Here is an 18,315-nt window from a genome sequence, read left to right on the forward strand (position 1 = left end):
ACATTAAGGGCATTTAAATGGTCATTGGATAAACATATGGATGATAATGGAATAGTGTAGATGGGCTTTAGATTGGTTTCACAGGTCGGCGCAACATCGAGCGCCGAAGGGCCTGTACTGCACTGTAATGTTCTATTGGGGGTTACCATTAACCAGAAACTGAACTGGACTAACCATAAAAATAAGTAGCTACAAGAGCAGGTCAGATGCTAGGAATCCTGTGACGAGTAATTCATCTCCCGACTACCCAAAGTATGTCCATCATCTACAAGGCACAAGTCGGATACTCTCCACTTATCTGGATGAATGCAGCTTCAACAACACTCAAAGCCCAGCATCATCGAGGACAAAGCATCCCGCTTGATTGCTACCCCTTCCAGAAATATCATTCCCTCGATTGTCCAACAATAATATCTGTGTGTACCATCTGTATGATGCACTGCAGGAACTCGCCATAACTTGTTCAACAGCACTTTCCTAACCCATGGTTGCTGCCATCTAGAAGGACAAGAGCAACAGATTCCTGGGAACATCACCACCTGGAGATTCCCCTCTAAGTTACTCACTATCTTATAGTCGAAATATATACCGTTCCTTCACTATTGCTGGGTCTAAATCCCGGCACTCCCTTCCTAACAGCACTGTAGGTGTGCCTAAACCTCAGGAACTGTAGCGGTTCAAGAAGGCAGCTCACCACCACTGTCTTAAGGACAACTGGAGATGGGCAATAAATGCTGGCCTAGACAGCATTTTTAAAGTGTTTTTGTGACCCATTGTGTGACTCTGCCTTCTTGTACCGGGTGATTTTACACAAATTTAACAGGATGTAGAATGAGAATCTTGCAAAGATACTAATACAGTGAAATTACATCAACAGTCAGCTGGGATTGGGCTGATATGTAGAAATTATTTTAAAGAGTCACAGTATGGGTGTGGTACAGAGCTGTATACAACCCTAATTTGTAAAGACTGCGGTTGTACAGATATTAACATTGTTTACTGTATTGTCCTTTTCATGTTGACATCGCATTCAGTATATGTTATTGTATACATAGTTGATTCTGGTTGCACAAGGGTTTTAAGGGGCTGGAATTATACGTGTCCATACATGCTGATTCCAGGAATGGCTATGGTGTAAGTGTATGTACTGTTCTTGCTGTTTTGATGCATGGTAATTTTCACTTGTGGCACTGATGGTCTGGCAGTTAACCCTGATGAAGTGAGGTAATGCATGCTCCAGTGGTGTGCTGACATTGGAATCTGCTTTATTAGCTGGATACTTTGCATTGTTATCTGCCAAGTTTATTCAATCCCTGGTTTTGTGAACTGATCTTAATGAGGGTAGCCATAAGAGGAGGGTGGGTAGCGGGGTACAAGAGAGAAACTGCAAGAGCGTCATTATTGACCCCAGAGTGATGTACACTTTTCAGCAGATCCATTGATTAACCAGTTCTGGCATTGGGCCTTACACCAGTCTTGTTACATCAGTTTTCAGGAGTCACTGACTAGTGATCAAAAGTCCTAACCCTGGTTGAGATTTCCCAGTCCCTTCCCCTCCTTGACTTAGACTGGTAGCAGCCATCTGGTTGCTGTATTCGAATCATAGAATCACTACAGTCCAGAAAGAGGCCATTATTGTTTGAGATCAGTTAACTCCACACAGAGTGGGATTGAACTTTCTACTTTGTATGCCTCAGTTACACATCACTTGGCGCAGTTACCCACTAGTCCCCCAACATGTTATTGTGTGGGAACTTACTGATCTGTTGACCTGTCATGCCACAGTTATACAATATGCTGGCGAGTCCCAGTGTTGCCCTCCGCCCGGGTTGATTTTTTCCTACTGGAACCAATTCAACAGCAATTTCAATTTTTAAGGTACAGATAATTCCAAAGATATTTCCAACTCTTTGCCAGGAAATGAACTTGGAACAAATTTTCCATAGACTCTACATGAAGTAGCCAGTTTCTAAATGTTTCTACCACAGCTCATTTTATTCATTCAGAAATTCAATCTGAACAGAAATGGAAAACGGCTGACTATCATTTTTGCACGTGTGAATGTAGCTGAAATTCACACTTGACTATTCGTGCAATGAACATAAACAAGTGGATAATTGAAATGTTTTTGCTTGGATCAGAGATTCTGCACAACGGAGGGGAATGAGAATTAGTTTGCTTTAGAGTACAAAAGATTTATCCTGGCCTTTATAATTAAACTATTAACCTTTTTTGAAATATATATATATATATATATATATATATATATATATCCTTCAAAACAGAAGTAAAAAAGCCAACATCAGTGTACTTTACCTGAATGCTTGTAGTGTTCGGAATAAGGTAAATTAGTTGATGGCGCAAATCATCGTGAATGACTGATTTATTGGCTATTACTGAAACATGGTTAAAGGATGGGCATGACTGGGAGTTAAATATCTGAGGGTATCAAACTACTCGGAAGGACAGAGTGGATGGTAAGGGAGGTGGTGTAGCTCTGTTATTTAAGGATGACATCCGGGCAATAGAAAGGGATGACATCGGTGCTATGGAGGATAAGGTTGAATCCATTTGGGTGGAAATCAGGAATAGTAAGGCGAAAAAGTCACTGATAGGAGTAGTCTATGGGCCACCAAATAGTAACATTATGGTGGGGCAGGCAATAAACAAAGAAATAACAGATGCATGTAGAAATGGTACAGCAGTTATCATGAGGGATTTTAATCTACATGTTGATTGGTTTAACCAGGTCGGTCAAGGCAGCCTTGAGGAGGAGTTTATAGAATGTATCCGCGATAGTTTCCTAGAACAATATGTAATGGAACCTACGAGGGAACAAGCGGTCCTAGATCTGGTCCTGTGTAATGAGACAGGATTGATTCAGGATCTCATAGTTAGGGATCCTCTCGGAAGGAGCGATCACAATATGGTGGAATTTAAAATACAGATGGAGGGTGAGAAGGTAAAATCAAGCACTAGTGTTTTGTGCTTAAACAGAGGAGATTACAATGGGATGAGAGAAGAACTAGCTAAGGTAAACTGGGTGTAAAGACTTTATGGTGGAACAGTGGAGAACCTTCCAAGCGATTTTTCACAGTGCTCCGCAAAGGTTTATACCAACAAAAAGGAAGGACGGTAGAAAGAGGGAAAATCGACCATGGATATCTATGGAAATAAGGGAGAGTATCAAATTGAAGGAAAAAGCATACAAAGTGGCAAAGATTAGTGGGAGACTAGAAGCCTGGGAAATCTTTAGGGGGCAACAAAGCAACTAAAAAAGCTATAAAGAAGAGTAAGATAGATTATGAGAGTAAACTTGCTCAGAATATAAAAACAGATAGTAAAAGTTTCTACAAATATATAAAACAAAAAAGAGTGGCTAAGGCAAATATTGGTCCTTCAGAGGATGAGAAGGGAGATTTAATAATGGGAGATGAGGAAATGGCTGAGGAACTGAACAGGCTTTTTGGGTCAGTCTTCACAGTGGAAGACACAAATAACATGCCAGTGACTGATAGAAATGAGGCTATGACAGGGTGAGGACCTTGAGAGGATTGTTATCACTAAGGAGATAGTGATGGGCAAGCTAATGGGGCTGAAGGTAGACAAGTCTCCTGGCCCTGATGGAATGCATCCCAGAGTGCTAAAAGAGATGGCGAGGGAAATTTAGTGGATAATTTACCAAAATTCACTAGACTCTGGGGTGGTCCAGGCGGATTGGAAATTAGAAAACGTGACACCACTGTTTAAAAAAGGAGGTGGGCAGAAAGCGGGTAATTATAGGCCAGTGAGCTTAACTTCGGTAGTAGGGAAGATGCTGGAATCTATCATCAAGGAAGAAATAGGGAGGCATCTGGATGGAAATTGTCCCATTGGGCAGACGCAGCATGGGTTCATAAAGGGCAGGTCGTGCCTCACTAATTTAGTGGAATTTTGAGGACATTACCAGTGCGGTAGATAACGGGGAGCCAATGGATGTGGTATATCTGGATTTCCAGAAAGCCTTTGACAAGGTGCCACACAAGATTGCGGCATAAGATAAAGATGCATGGCATTAAGGGTAAAGTAGTTGCATAGATAAGAGGATTGGTTAATGAATAGAAAGCAAAGAGTGGGGATTAATGGGTGTTTCTCTGGTTGGCAATCAGTAGCTAGTGGTGTCCCTCAGGGATCAGTGTTGGTCCCACAATTGTTCACAATTTACATAGATGATTTGGAGTTGGGGACCAAGGGCAATGTGTCCAAGTTTGCAGATGTCACTAAGATGAGTGGTAAAGCAAAAAGTGCAGTGGATACTGGAAGTCTGCAGAGGGATTTGGATAGGTTAAATGAATGGGCTAGGGTCTGGCAGATGGAATACAATGTTGACAAATGTGAGGTTATCCATTTTGGTAGGAATAACAGCAAAAGGGATTATTATTTAAATGATAAAATATTAAAACATGCTTCTGTGCAGAGAGACCTGGGTGTGCTAGTGCATGTGTCACAAAAAGTTGGTTTACAGGTGCAACAGGTGATTAAGGAGGCAAATGGAATGTTGTCCCTCATTGCTAGAGGGATGGAGTTTAAGACTAGGGAGGTTATGCTTCAATTGTATAAGATGTTAGTGAGGCCACACACCTGGAGTATTGTGTTCAGTTTTGGTCTCCTTACTTGAGAAAGGACGTACTGGCACTGGAGGGTGTGCAGAGGAGGTTCACTATGTTAATCCTAGAGCTGAAGGGGTTGGATTACAAGGAGAGGTTGAGTAGACTGGGACTGTACTCGTTGGAATTTAGAAGGATGAGGGAGGACCTTACAGAAACATATAAAATTACTAAGGGAATAGGTAGGATAGATGCAGGCAGGTTGTTTCCACTGGTGGGTGAAAGCAGAAATAGGGGGCATAGTCTTGAATCTACTTCCCCTTATTTTGAGGCTGAGTTTAGGAGGAACTTCTTCACCCAAAGGGTTGTGAATCTATGGAATTCCTTGCCCAGTGAAGCAGAGTGGCTCTTTCATTAAATGTTTTTAAGATAAAGATAGTTTTTTGAAGAATAAAGGGATTAAGGGTTATGGTGTTCGGGCCGGAAAGTGGAGCTGAGTCCACAAAAGATCAGCCATGATCTCATTGAATGGCGGAGCAGGCTCAAGGGGCCAGATGGCCTGCTCCTGCTCCTAGTTCTTATGTTCTTATATGGTATATATCTATATAAATGACATCTTATCTGAGGCTGAGTGAAGAGGTCCTTTGAGTAGTTTGGTGGAATCATTGGAATTGGAAAATTCCAGAATACTGGACTGTGAATGGTTAATTGAATTTAGCTGGAGTGGTGATGTCTGGCTTTGGGATAGGAAGGAAACATAAAATTGGGGGCGACTGGTCCTAAGTGCTAGTCGGTAACTCCTGTTAGAAGAGCTACTTGTTGGGGGTGGCATGTGGCGCAGCGGTTAGCACTGGAACTGCGGCGCTGAGGACCCGGGTTCGAACCCCGGCCCTGGGTCACTGTCCGTGTGGAGTTGCAAATTCTCCCCATGTCTGTGTGGGTTTCACCCCAACAACCCAAAGATGTGCTGGTTAGGTGGATTGGCCATGCTAAATTGCCCCTTAATTGGAAAAGAAAAATAATTGGCTACTCTAATTTTATTTAAAAAATAAGAGTTTTGTTGGGTTAACTATGCTTTCCACTATTGAGCAGAATCCATTGGTTACAGCTCACTCTATCAGTCAGTGCACCTAGATAATCTTCCATATTGTCCAGGGCAGTCACCTATTTCACTGTAAAATCACCAGTGTCCCAGATGACCATCGGCTGCTTCCTCCTCTGAGGAGGAGAGCTGACTGGTGATTTAACCTGAGGATCACCACACCTCCGGCTAGGGGCAAGGTTAAGAAGACAGGGCCTTCATGAATAATCTTAGTCGGTACGGAAATTGAACCCGCACTGTTGGCCTCACTGCATTATGAGCCAGCTGTCCAGCCAACTGAGCTAAACTGGGCCCCCTACTTCACTATTTCATAACACCACTTGTCACTAACAAAATTGGCTTGATATTGGCATCCAAGTAGGATGGCACGGTAGCACAGTGGTTAGCACTGTTGCTTCTCAGTGCCAGGGACCCGGGTTCGATTCCTGGCTTGGGTCATTGTCTGTGCGGAGTCTGCGTGTTCTCTCCATGTCTGTGTGGGTTTCCTCCGGTCGCTCCAGTTTCCTCCCACAAGTGGTGATTTGGACATTCTGAATTCTACCTCCGTGTACCCGAACAGGTGCCGGAGCGTGGCGACTAGGGTTTTTTCACAATAACTTCATTGCATTGTTAATGTAAGCCTACTTGTGACATTAATAAAGATTATTATTACATTTGGTCTACTTTTACTTTAGCAATCCCTACGTTCACTTTATCAACCCCTCTTTGTATTTTATATACCTTGATCAGATCCCCTCTCATTCTTCTAAACTCTAGTGAGTATAAGCCCGAACTGTTAAATCTCTCCTCATACGTCAACCCTTTCATCCCCAGAATCCATCTGATGAACCTCCTCTGAACTGCCTCTAATGCCACCACGTCCACTATCAGCTTTGCTGCATAGCTTATTACACCACCCACAATAGTTCATTAGAGTCTTGGCTTTTGCATTGGGTTCTGTTGCATACTGTAGAGATTTCTGATCATTGAAAGCTAAGTATCACGTATAAGTACAAATATTTGGGTATGATGGAAGCAGTGAGGACAGGGTGTAATCTGAAGCAGGTAGTATTGTTCTGTATGTATTGGAAGGTGTAAGGAGAAACCTAGAACTTTATTTGGGCAATTTTATTTTTCTCGATCTATATAAATAATAATTCCATGTAGTGTACATTTGTTATAAATCTGATTTCACTCTGTTGTCATGGAGATGGCAACTGTAAAACAGGGCATGCACTCTGAGTTTTATGGTAGCTTAAAATAGACCTTTGAATAACTAGTGACAGTACCGTAGGCTGGGAAATTGCTGGTTCCCAGCTTCTCATGAATATCAGTACAGTATTACATTTTTGCACTGCTCTCTTTGCCCATTAGTAAATTGCCGATTGATTTTTAAATTAATTAATATCTGACGGTTAATTTTGCCATATTTTTATGTCTGCTTTCAGTCAGTAAAAAATAATTTTGAAACCGACCTAGCAAATGTTTGTATTCGCCATGGTACATAATGAGTGTTCAGTCAGGAAACTGTTTGCTGAAGAGACCTGCTTCCTTTTGAATTTCCAGCTTTGTGTTATTTAAAGTATAGCAGAGGAAGGTTGTTCGGATGGTTGAGGGGATGCCTCTCTCTATCTCTAAGCATGGAAATTGCTTGTGTGTGTATGTCAAATGAGGCCAGCATTGGGCTTGCCTACAAAATAGGTCTTGAATAGCCTGGAAAACCCCACCTACTAGGTTTGCACATGAAGAATGATCTCTTGGGAATGTACTGGAGGTTGGTTGGTGTCTTTAAAAAAAAAAAAAAAAAAATAACCAGCATGTCCTGCTGCCTTCGAGAGAGGAAGGAACCTTCTGAGGGGAGTAGGAACTGCTCATTAAATTGAATCAGAAATTTATCTGGGGATTTGTTTTCCTCGGACTGTTGTTATTTTGGATAAGCACAGCAGGCATCTGAAGTCCGCTCCCAAACAGGAATACACACTAAAAGATAAGAACTCAGAATGACGTAAATGAATCTCATTGCTGGCAAGTCTCAATAATTACAACATTGCACCTGGGGCAGCACGGTAGCATAGTGGTTAGCACAATGAGCCCCAGGGTCCCAAGTTCGATTCCGGATTGGGTCACTGTCTGTGCGGAGTCTGCACGTTCTCCCTGTGTCTGCGTCGGTTTCCTCCCACAGTCCAAAGATGTGCAGGGGTAGGTGGATTGGCTATGCTAAATTGCCCTTAGTGTCCAAAAAAGGTAAGGTAAGGTGGGGTTACGGGGGATAGGGTGTAAGTGTGGGAATAGGGTGGAGGTGTGGGTTAGGTAGGGTGCTCTTTCCAAGAGCCGGTGCAGACTCGATGGGCCGAATGGCCTCCTGCACTGTAAATTCTGTGTAATGCATGACATGCTGCAGCTAAGGTGGAGTTGTGTGCAGGTCACAGCGTCACTTCAAAACACCAAGACCATTCTGAGATCAGTTTGAGGTTAGCTTATCTAATAAATTCGGAGGTCAATTAAAGACCATGAAAAATGAATAGACGCTAAACTTGTTAAAGAATACTTTGTTCAAAAAGTGACACAGGTTAGCACATGATTAGCTCATCTCAACTTTTATTTGGATATCATTTTATGTAAATAACTTTTTTTCAGCAGAGTTGAAAGGAAAAATATGGCACTTTGGACATGACAAATCTGCATGCAGTATTGTATCACTATTAAATACGATTGGACCTGCGCAGGTCGTCATTTCATCTGTAAATTCTGAATATTCAAAACAGTTCCATTTTGTAAGCAATTGCTTGTTACACAATTTTAATTAATATGAAAGATTTAAAAAAAAAAATCTTGTTTATTATTTTCCCTATTTTTTTGTAGGCGTGCAACAAAATTCTATCCCTAGTTGTGATTGTTAAGTCATTTGGATGCAGTCCAGGAAAATAACTTGGTTTCTTTTTCCTTTTACCAGCTTGAATAAATCCGTTGCCATTAGTCTGCCGCACTGGGCACAGATAAACAAATGTAATCTGCCCCCTTCAGAGAAAATTGTAAGGAACATGGGGATTCTCGTAGACTGAATAACTTGGCTAATGTGAGCCACATTCCTAAAGAGATTAAAACTTTGTTGCAAAAGTTTTCCTTTTGGAGGCACTTCAAAAATTACTTCTCCGTTTATTTCCTCTTTTGCCACCTTTGCTGACCCCCTCCCACCCCAAGAAGCCTCGAAGTGAAGTTTTGGTCCTACCTAACAGACTTTTGCAAATCATAATTCGTATTTCAGACAAGGCAGCAGTTCAACATGGCTTTGTTTCATGAAGTCTCATGCTTTCATCAAGTCAGGTTAGGTACAGCAGAGTCAGATGTATTTACTCATTTCCAATGGAGGAATTTATAATCAGTGAGGGAAAGAAGAAACTTGGGTGAAAACTGCAGTTTTCTTCTTTAATTTATGGGTTGTGGGCATTACTAGCTAGGCTAGCATTTATTCCCACCCCTAATTGCCCTTGAAAGGTGGTAGTCTGCCGTTTCTTAAAACACTGCAGTCCGTGTGTTGTAGGTACATCCACTGCTTTTAAGGAGGGAGTTCCAGGATTTTTACCCAGTATAGCCTTCTATTTAGGCGACTGTAGATTGTTGTAGTTACCGCTAGTTAAAAGATTTGTGTTTGGGAAAGACTGAATCAATGAAGTCTACTCTAGAAATCCAAGGAAGGTAACCAGAGCCATTCTTGACACCTCCATTAGTTATGTACAATTATAAATTTGTTTTTAATGTGTAGAAATAATACTCAATCAAACCAACTTCTATTGTTTTGCTGCAGCTCAAAACTCTTGCTGTGTCTTGGTCCTTCCTCCTTTCCTTCCTCAAGGCTTTTTATGTTTCCTAGTCAATTTTTCTTGAATAAATGATACTTTCCAGCTTTGTGTGATGCCTTGAATTAGAGGCTAAGGCCCTTCATCCCAGCTTTCCTTGAGCATTCATTTGGAATTCAAAGAAGCTTATAGTTTGGAAAGCAGGACTGTACTTTTATGAATTTTTTTTGTGATTACAGAGCTTCTAACTAATATAATTTGTTCCAGACTGCATTCTCCCAGTAATGCCAGTTACGGGAATTAGGCACCTGGTACAAGTCTGAGATCTTGACAGTAACATATCCACAGTAACTCAAGACATTGATTCAAGTGATGTGGAGAGAACTTAACTAATGTGCTTTCTAAAATACTTGTCACTTCAGAGGTTTCAGTGGTGAGTTGCATGTGAATCTGTCAAAAAACAAAACAAATGTATAATGGCAAATTGTAAGCTACGCAACTGTTACTAGGATTTTAGCTGGGCATTTTTTTTGCTGACAGCACAGAACTGTAAAGTACTCTCCTGAATAAATAATGGTATTGGCTCAACTTGTTCTTTCATCTGTAAAGCCTTCTACAGCAAATGTCAGTTTGAACACAAACATTGCTCCTTTGCTGACTCAATTGGTGAAGACAGTGTATGAATGTGCTATAAAGACAAAGATCTTCAATTTGGTTCCTGGTCTGTGCCATTAACTGATCTCTGCTGGGGAAGCTCTGATGGAACTTCGATTGACTTCTAATCAATTGAAGGAAAAAAAAAAATCAACTACCTATTTGACTGGTGGAAATATGTGGATGCTGGGCAAGGACAGGTTTAAATTTGGACATGGATGTGATCTCCTGGTTGAATAGCTTGCGCATGTTCATTGCCTTGGATTGCTCATGAAGGTTGGCCCCTGGGATGGGGTATCGAGGCGTAGCTGGCATCTATGAATCAGTGCTTAGACAAGTCAATATCTTTATGGAAAGGATGTAAAATTCAAGTAAATGAAGCTGGTGAGGATAATTATTGAATTTCAGTGCAAAATCATGGTAGTTGTGCTAATCGTGAGCTGATCATTTGAACCCGCCGGCAGCGCCATGTGAGAATTCTGCTCTATGATTGGAGGAGCAGCAAAAGCTGGATGGCAGAAATCTCCATTGATTGAGGTCAAGGTGCAGTTATGCTGGATACGAGTCCAACCCATTCAACATCGTCTGGAACCTAAGGCCCAGGGCAGAAGAGAAGAAGCTGAAAAAGTCAAAAGAGACGAGTGGAGGCAGTCGGAGACCCAGTAACTAGGCTGGGAGCAGGCCCAGGGAACTGCGTGTACTGAAAATGTCATCGGAGGTAGCAAGAAATGGAGGGAAGATCTGTCCCATTTTAATTTCCTTATAATCCTGTGGGGATAATAGTGATTGGGGAAGTAATATTATTTTATTATTGTAAATTGCAAATTGTATTTGGGTGATGAACAGAGACTTTTCAGACAGAAGGCAACCGTGGCTCATGGGTGATGACAACTTCAGCACTAGTGGGGCCATTTTGCACAGCTGGTTTGTGGAATAGATGTATCTAAGATCAATCTAGATTCTTATAGTTGCTTTCCAATGTGCCTGATGTTTGACTCATGGTTGCCAGACATTTTGATGTGTTTTCTAAGTTGTCCGCTGTGAGCTGGGTCAAGGAATGGCAGTTCTTTTAGGTGTGAGTCGACACCTTTGATACATTTGATCCACGTCTCTGCTGATATTATCATCAGTTTTTTCTCTATCATGACGCCTTGCCCGATTTCACCTCCGACCCTCAAATGAAAAAAGGATAATCAAAAGATAGTCCCCCGAAGATCAAAAAGGTAACCCTTGATCAAATTATGCGAGGCAGTAGTTCTTTTTCCCAGAAAGAGCCCTCAAAACAGATTTCGACCATGGTGTATGCACTAGCTAACTTTGCTAAAAACAACTCCTTTTTGTGGGGTGATGCATTTATACCATTCATAATTCAGTCCCAAGACATTATTGAAAACTGCCCTTAATCTGGATATTGGAATCTTTAAAAGCAGCTGTGCAGTCTCATTTCAAGGCTGAAACAATCTAAAGTGTATTCTACTAACTAGATGTTCTAAGTACGTATCTGATTATTTAGCTATCGTTTGTGGGAGTTGCACCCAATTCTAGTTGCGCTTTTCTTGAAAATGGAAACGTTTTCAAAACGTCTCGTGTTAAAAAGGAAAACCGCGATTGAAAATTGATTTCTGAAATTTTGAAAAGTTACACTGAGGGATTTTTTTTTTTTTTTTTAAAGTCAGACCGATGTATTTGAAATGCTGCATTAAACCTGGAAGGAACCAGATAATGTAACTAGCATATTTTACTCTTAGTTAAATTGCCTATAAGTTAATTTTTGGACTTTAAATGTTGGATTATAGAATAGTCACTTGGATTGTTTCAGTGCTATAATTTATCAAACTCATTAATTGTCTGCATAATTTTCTGTATCAGTTGAGTTGATATTGTGGCTTGGGAAAAAATAATAAGCAATAATCAACTCATTTGTAGACTCATGAGGCGTCTGGTAACTGTTGAAACTGCTGGGTAAAGTTTCCATTGAATATATGCATTACTTCAGTGTTGCTGGCAAGGATTTGGTTTGTTGCCATGCTAACATGGACAACTTTTGCTTTTTCATCTAACCGTTTAATCCAGTGGCCTTTTTAGCCTTGTTGATATACCTCATCCATCCCTACTGAAGTATGTCTGCTGCTTCTGCCACACTTTGCACAGGTCTGTTTTTTGTTGGCATTTTCTTGAACTTCAAACTACTGAAAAATATTCTACGGTTTCGGGATAATGTGACGACTGGAAGACTTTAAGAATATTGGATTCTAAGTATTGGGCAATTTAACGGTTAAAAGCCTGGGAATAGAGTGCATTTGACTGCAATGGTCATGCTTAAAAATAATAATTCTGTTTTGCAGGGCTTGGGTGTTTTCAGCAGCCAGAGCGTGAAATTGATGAAGGAATGTATTTTTCAATCTAGGCTAATGGACTGTAGTTTGACTGGGAAATTCCCGTGGGAATTAAAGTGCGTGCAACCTGCAGAGATAATTTGTTTTTTAGCTTGGGGAGATGAGGTCATTGCGGGTGGAGCCAAGAAAGGCAGAGAGCCATTTTAAGAAGCTGTGGAGAGAGGCAGTTTTGGAGACAGCTGTGTAGAGAGTGAGTTTTGGAGAAGGGCTTTTGGAAGTGAAGTCTAATCTGGCCACCCTTGATTTTGTTAGACCACAAGCAAAGGCAGATTTATTTCCTATTAGGATAGTTAAAAAGAGTAATCATGTAAAGCAGAGCTGTCTTGTCTGAAGACAAACCTCCTCATCTACTGTTTGAAAGAGATGAGTTAGTTGAATAGAAAAAGTACAGCTGATAAAGGAGAATTAAATGAAGGATTGGATACAGGATTGATGTGCAGCAAGCTCTCTTGATCTTCCATATTAGTGAGTTGCTTTGTGCAACTTAGAAAAGTCTATAAGATAACCCCAATTAGTATGTTAAATTACACACCTTTGGTTTAGAGTATATGAAGATCTCTCTTGGTAAAAAAGAGTTGAGATTTTCCAGCATATTCTCTCTTGGTTTTTGCTTTCTTTGAATTTCGAGGAATATAGGAGCAGGCCATTCAGCCCTTGAAGCCTGTTCTGCCATTCGATAAGATCATGGCTGAACTGCATGTGTAATTCAAATTTTTTTTTTTGTGGAATTCAGTGTGACTTTAGGCAAAATGTCAAATGGTAGTTATTTAAGACCCATGTAACTAACAGTTAATCTGGACCACATTTCTCAGTAACTATTTATGTAATGGAAAATGGCTCCACTCCATGTAATCTTCCTCTTATGCTTGTGGTATGCTGGTGCTGCGCTAAGTGATGGGGGAGAATGTTGAAATTAAGGGGTTGGGGTTTTAAAAATAGTTTTCATTCTGTTTAGTTCCTGTTTTAAAAATGTATTATTGTATCTTTGCAGCTTTCCCTGGTTGATGACAAAGATGAAACCAGGAGCGCTGCTTTGGAACTGTTGCTTTAAAAAAAAAGTGTAAGAAAAGCCTCGGGGTGTCAGATTTCCTATGGGAGACGTGCTCGCCCACCACTGGGTAATCCCCATTGTGATTGCAAATGATGTGTGAGATTCTGTAGGCATAAATTTGTTTCGTACCCATCAGTGTGTCATGCTGGCCTTAAGTTCATTTACCTCAGTGGTTGATTATGTTCAACTGGGGCCAGTTGTTTTGTTTTACTTAAAAATATGATCGTTCTTAAACTGAGAGGTTCGGTTGTTTATTTTTAAATCCTAAATTCCCTGTTTTCTGATTGGTTATGTATTTTATGTTGGAATTATTTTTTACGCTGGGCCTTTCTCCACCTCCAAAAATGTGAACAGTTCTGCAATTTCACTGCAAGATTTTAATCTTGGGCAGATATCCAAATTCTTTAAATGGCGGGAGTGGAGAAGGCTGTTGGGTAGTCAAGCTGGTGTTGTAGCCTTACTGAAGCCGCTACATTTTGACAACTGTACGTACTCCAGGGCAATATTGTTAAACCAGTGGCATTTGTCAGTCTGTGACATTCTACATCTACCCAAATTCAAAGGAGGTAATTTATGCAGTTTGATTAACCCAAGAGGCTATTCATCGCTTGGCTCATTACCTGTAAGATAACAAATTAAAGATTTTCCTTCAGCCTTTTTCTTCACCAGGGTTGATTTGCATAATTTTTACTTATGGACTCAATGCGAGCTCAGTAATAGACCATACCTGTATATCAAAGTTAAAACATAAAAAAATACTTGAAATACAAGAATGAAACTCATTTAATGAAAAAAATAAATGCTCCACTGTATTGAAGGTGAATTAAGTGTGGGTGATTAGAGAGAATAAAAGGATTAGGATTACCCAAAAGGTCAAAGTTAAGGTATTTGTATGTGGACAATGTCATTGAGCCAATTATAGATTTGTGTGCTTGACTCATAGGGTCCACCCAAGTTCTGATCACATATCTAAAGAGATTAGTTTGTGGTGGCTTATCCTCATGGTATGTGGGGTGTTGGAAATGGTTTCTGTGTTGTAAGTTGCTGTGTCATTGTAGTTTATGGCAACGCCTTGCCTTTGCAATAGATTTTCTAATTTGCTAGTTGAAATTTAAAAAAAATTATTTTGTAGCTTATCTTGTGATATTTATTTGCTCAGAAATTAGAAGAGTTGACTGGAGAAAAGGTAGACATTTGGGCGGAATTCTTCCAAGTCCCTGCTGGCAGGTTCGATGACGGTCATGGTGGGGAGAATATGGCAGGAGGTTCAAACATCAGTTTTACGATGGTTTGAATTGACAGTGGGATGTTCTGCTGGTGCCATAGTGTGAAACTAATTTGCAGGTGAAGATCAAACTCCCCACACCGTGATGCTGGCAGGAAAACACGCTGACACGAGGCATGTTTGGAACGGAACAATGTGGCGTGCTGATGTCAGGAGTCTGTCTCCAGAGTTCGGGATGGAGGATTGACCCACTTGGACCCTGGAACACCACAAGTGGGTCAGGGGGAGCATTTGCAGGTGAACTTTCCAGGTTCGGAGGGGCTCCATCTACCAGCCTCAATGTTCCTCGCCATCCATCTTCTTTCTTCAACAGTGGGTTGGTGTTGCTGGGCACCTCTTAAAAATGGTGCCCGAATTAGACAACGGACTATGTGCTGACGACAGGCCTTCCGTGCCGCAGAATATGGCGCAAAATACTTGGATAACTGATTAGGTTGGCGCCGGAAGATTTGGCATGTCTTCTGCTGGCCTCCGCAGCAGGACATCTCTCTCTCTCTCTCTCTCTCTCTCCCCCCCCGCGCCTCCGGGCTTGGTCCCAAATTGGGAGAATACTGCCCGTTGTCTTCGAAAGATTTCATGAAAGATATTCCATATAAATTTTTCCTTTTTTGTGTTGGTAATGGGATGCCTTTTTTCTCCTTTGCTCGGGAACGTGACCCTAAAGTATGGTTGGCTGCGCTGAGAATGAAATCCTGACCTGTGAAATTGAGTATAATCTTCAGTTCTAAGACCATAAGACATAGAAGCTGAATTAGGCCACTTGGCCCATCAAGTCTGCTCCGCCATTCAATCATGGCTGATATTTTTCTTATCCTCATTCTCCTACCTTCTCCCCATAACCCCTGATCCCCTTATTAATCAAGAGCCTATCTATCTCTGCCTTAAAGACACTCAGTGAATTGGCCTCCCCAGCCTTCTGTGCAAAGAGTTCCACAGATTCACCACCCTCTGGCTGAAAAAATTCCTCCTCATCTCTGTTTTAAAGGATTGTCCCTTTAATCTGAGATGGTGTCCTCTGGTTCTAGTTTTTCCTACAAGTGGAAACATCCTCTCCACCTCCACTATATCCAGACCTCGCAGTATCTTGTACGTTTCAATAAGATCTCCTCTCATCCTTCGAAACTCCAACGAGTACAGACCCAGAGTCCTTAAACGTTCCTCATACGACAAGTTCTTCATTCCAGGGATCATTCTTGTGAACCTCCTCTGGACCCTTTCCAAGACCCCCTTTCCAAGATCATCCCATCCTTCCTTAGATATGGGGCCCAAAACTGCTCATAATACTCCAAATGGGGTCTGACCAGAGCCTTATACAGCCTCAGAAGTACATCCCTGGTCTTGTATTCTAGCCCTCTTGACATGAATACTAACATTGCATTTGCCTTCTTAACTGCCGACTTAACCTGCACATTAACCTTAAGAGAATCGTGAACAAGGCCTCCCAAGTCCCTTTGTGCTTCTGCTTTCCGAAGCATTTCCCCATTTAGAAAATAGTCTATGCCTCGATTCCTCCTTCCAAAGTGCATAACCTCACACTTTTCCACATTGTATTTCATTTGCCACTTCATTGCCCACTCTCCTAGCTTGTCCAAGTCCTTCTGCAGCCCCCTTGCTTCCTCAATACTACCTGTCCTCTATAGATCTTTGTATCATCTGCAAACTTAGCAACAGTGCCTTCAGCACCTTCTTCCAGATCATTAATGTATATTGTGAAAAGTTGTGGTCCCAGCACAGACCCCTGAGGCACACCACTAATCACCGGCTGCCATCCTGAAAAAGACCCCTTTATCTCCACTCTTTGCCTTCTGCCAGTCAGCCAATCCTCTATCCATGCCAGGATCTTACCCTTAACACCATGGGCGTTTAACTTATTTAACAGTCTCCTATGTTGCACCTTGCCAAAGGCCTTCTGGAAATCTAAATAAGTCACGGCCACTGATTCTCCTTTGTCTAACTTGCTTGTTACCACCTCAAAGAACTCTAACAGATTTGTCAGGCACGACCTCCCTTTGACAAAGCCGTGCTGACTCAGTCCTATTTTACCATGCACTTCCAATTGCTTCACGATCTCATCTTTAATAACAGACTCTAAAATCTTACCAATGACCGAAGTCCGGCTAACCAGCCTATAATTTCCCATCTTCTGCCTCCCTCCCTTAAACAGTGGTGTTACATTTGCCACCTTCCAGTCCTCTGGGACCCTTCCTGCCTCCAGTGATTCCTGAAAGATCATCAATAATGCCTCCACAATTTCCTCAGCTATCTCTTTTAGGACCCTGGGATGTAGTCCATCCGGTCCAGGTGACTTAGCCACCTTCAGACCTTTCGGTTTCTCCAAAACCACCTTCTTAGTAATGGTCACTGCACTCGCCTCTGCCCCCGGTTCTCCTTGAGCTCTGGCATCCCACTGGAGTCTTCCACCGTGAAGCCTGATGCGAAGTAACTATTCAGTTCATCTGCCATTTCTTTGTTTCCTATTATTACTTCTCCAGCCACATTTCCTAGTGGTCCAACGTCTATTTTTGTCTCTCTTACCTTTTATATATTGAAAAAAATCTCTTCCTATTTTCCTTTATATTACGAGCTAGCTTGCACTCGTACTTCATCTTCTCCCCCCTTATTGCTTTTTTAGTTGTCCTCTGCTCGCTTTTAAAGGCTTCCCAATCCTCTGGTTTCCCACTAATCCTCTCCACTTTGTATGCTTTTTCCTTAGCCTTCAGGCTGTCCTTGACATCCCTCGTCAGCCATGGATGCCTTGTCCTCCCCGTAGCATGTTTCCTCCTCCTTGGGATGAATTTCTGCTGTGCGTCCCTAATAACCCCCAAAAACCCCTGCCATTGCTGTTCCACTGTCTTCCCTGCTAGGCTCCTTCTCCAATCAACTCTGACCAGCTCCTCCCTCATATCTTTGTAGTTACCCTTATTTAATTGTAATAGCGTTACATCTGATTGCAGCTTCTCCCTCTCAAACTGCAGGGTAAATTCTATCATATTGTAGTCACTGCTCTCTAAGGGTTCCTTCACCTTATGTTCCCTAATCAAGTCTGCCTCATTACACATCACCAAATCCAGAATTGCCTGTTCCCTAGTAGGGTCTGTCCCAAGCTGCTCCAAAAAAACATTTCTTAGACATTCCACAAATTCCATTTCTTGGGATCCACTACCAACCTGATTTTCCCAGTCCACCTGCATATTGAAGTCCCCCATGATTATTGTAATATTGCCTTTTTTGCATGCCTTTTCTATCTCCTGATTTATTTTCTGCCCTACATCCTGACTACTGCTAGGGGACCTGTACATAACTCCCATCAGGGTCTTTTTACCGTTGCGATTCCTCAACTCTACCCACAGAGATTCTATGCCTTCTGATCCTATATCGCTCCTTGCTATCGATTTAACATCATTCCTTACTAACAATGCAACCCCGCCCCCTTTGCCCATCTGCCTGTTCTTTCGATAGGGCATA

General features: G+C 41.6%; 1 protein-coding gene across 2 annotated transcripts in view; it reads left to right on the forward strand.

The window, feature by feature from the left end:
* Positions 1-18,315, forward strand: part of pias1b (protein inhibitor of activated STAT, 1b) — a 192,588-nt gene that overhangs the window by 35,594 nt on the left and 138,679 nt on the right. Inside the window, exon 2 of one of the 2 annotated variants that reach the window (XM_072470469.1) lies at positions 13,506-13,632. The exons of the other annotated variant lie outside the window; for it this stretch is intronic. Within the exon in view, the coding sequence (XP_072326570.1) occupies positions 13,606-13,632 (27 nt within the window). The 5' untranslated portion in view covers positions 13,506-13,605. The remainder of the gene's footprint in view (positions 1-13,505; positions 13,633-18,315) is intronic. 2 annotated transcript variants of the gene reach the window in all.

The sequence above is a fragment of the Scyliorhinus torazame genome, chromosome 12 (assembly GCF_047496885.1).
Source record: "Scyliorhinus torazame isolate Kashiwa2021f chromosome 12, sScyTor2.1, whole genome shotgun sequence".
NCBI lineage: Eukaryota > Metazoa > Chordata > Chondrichthyes > Carcharhiniformes > Scyliorhinidae > Scyliorhinus > Scyliorhinus torazame.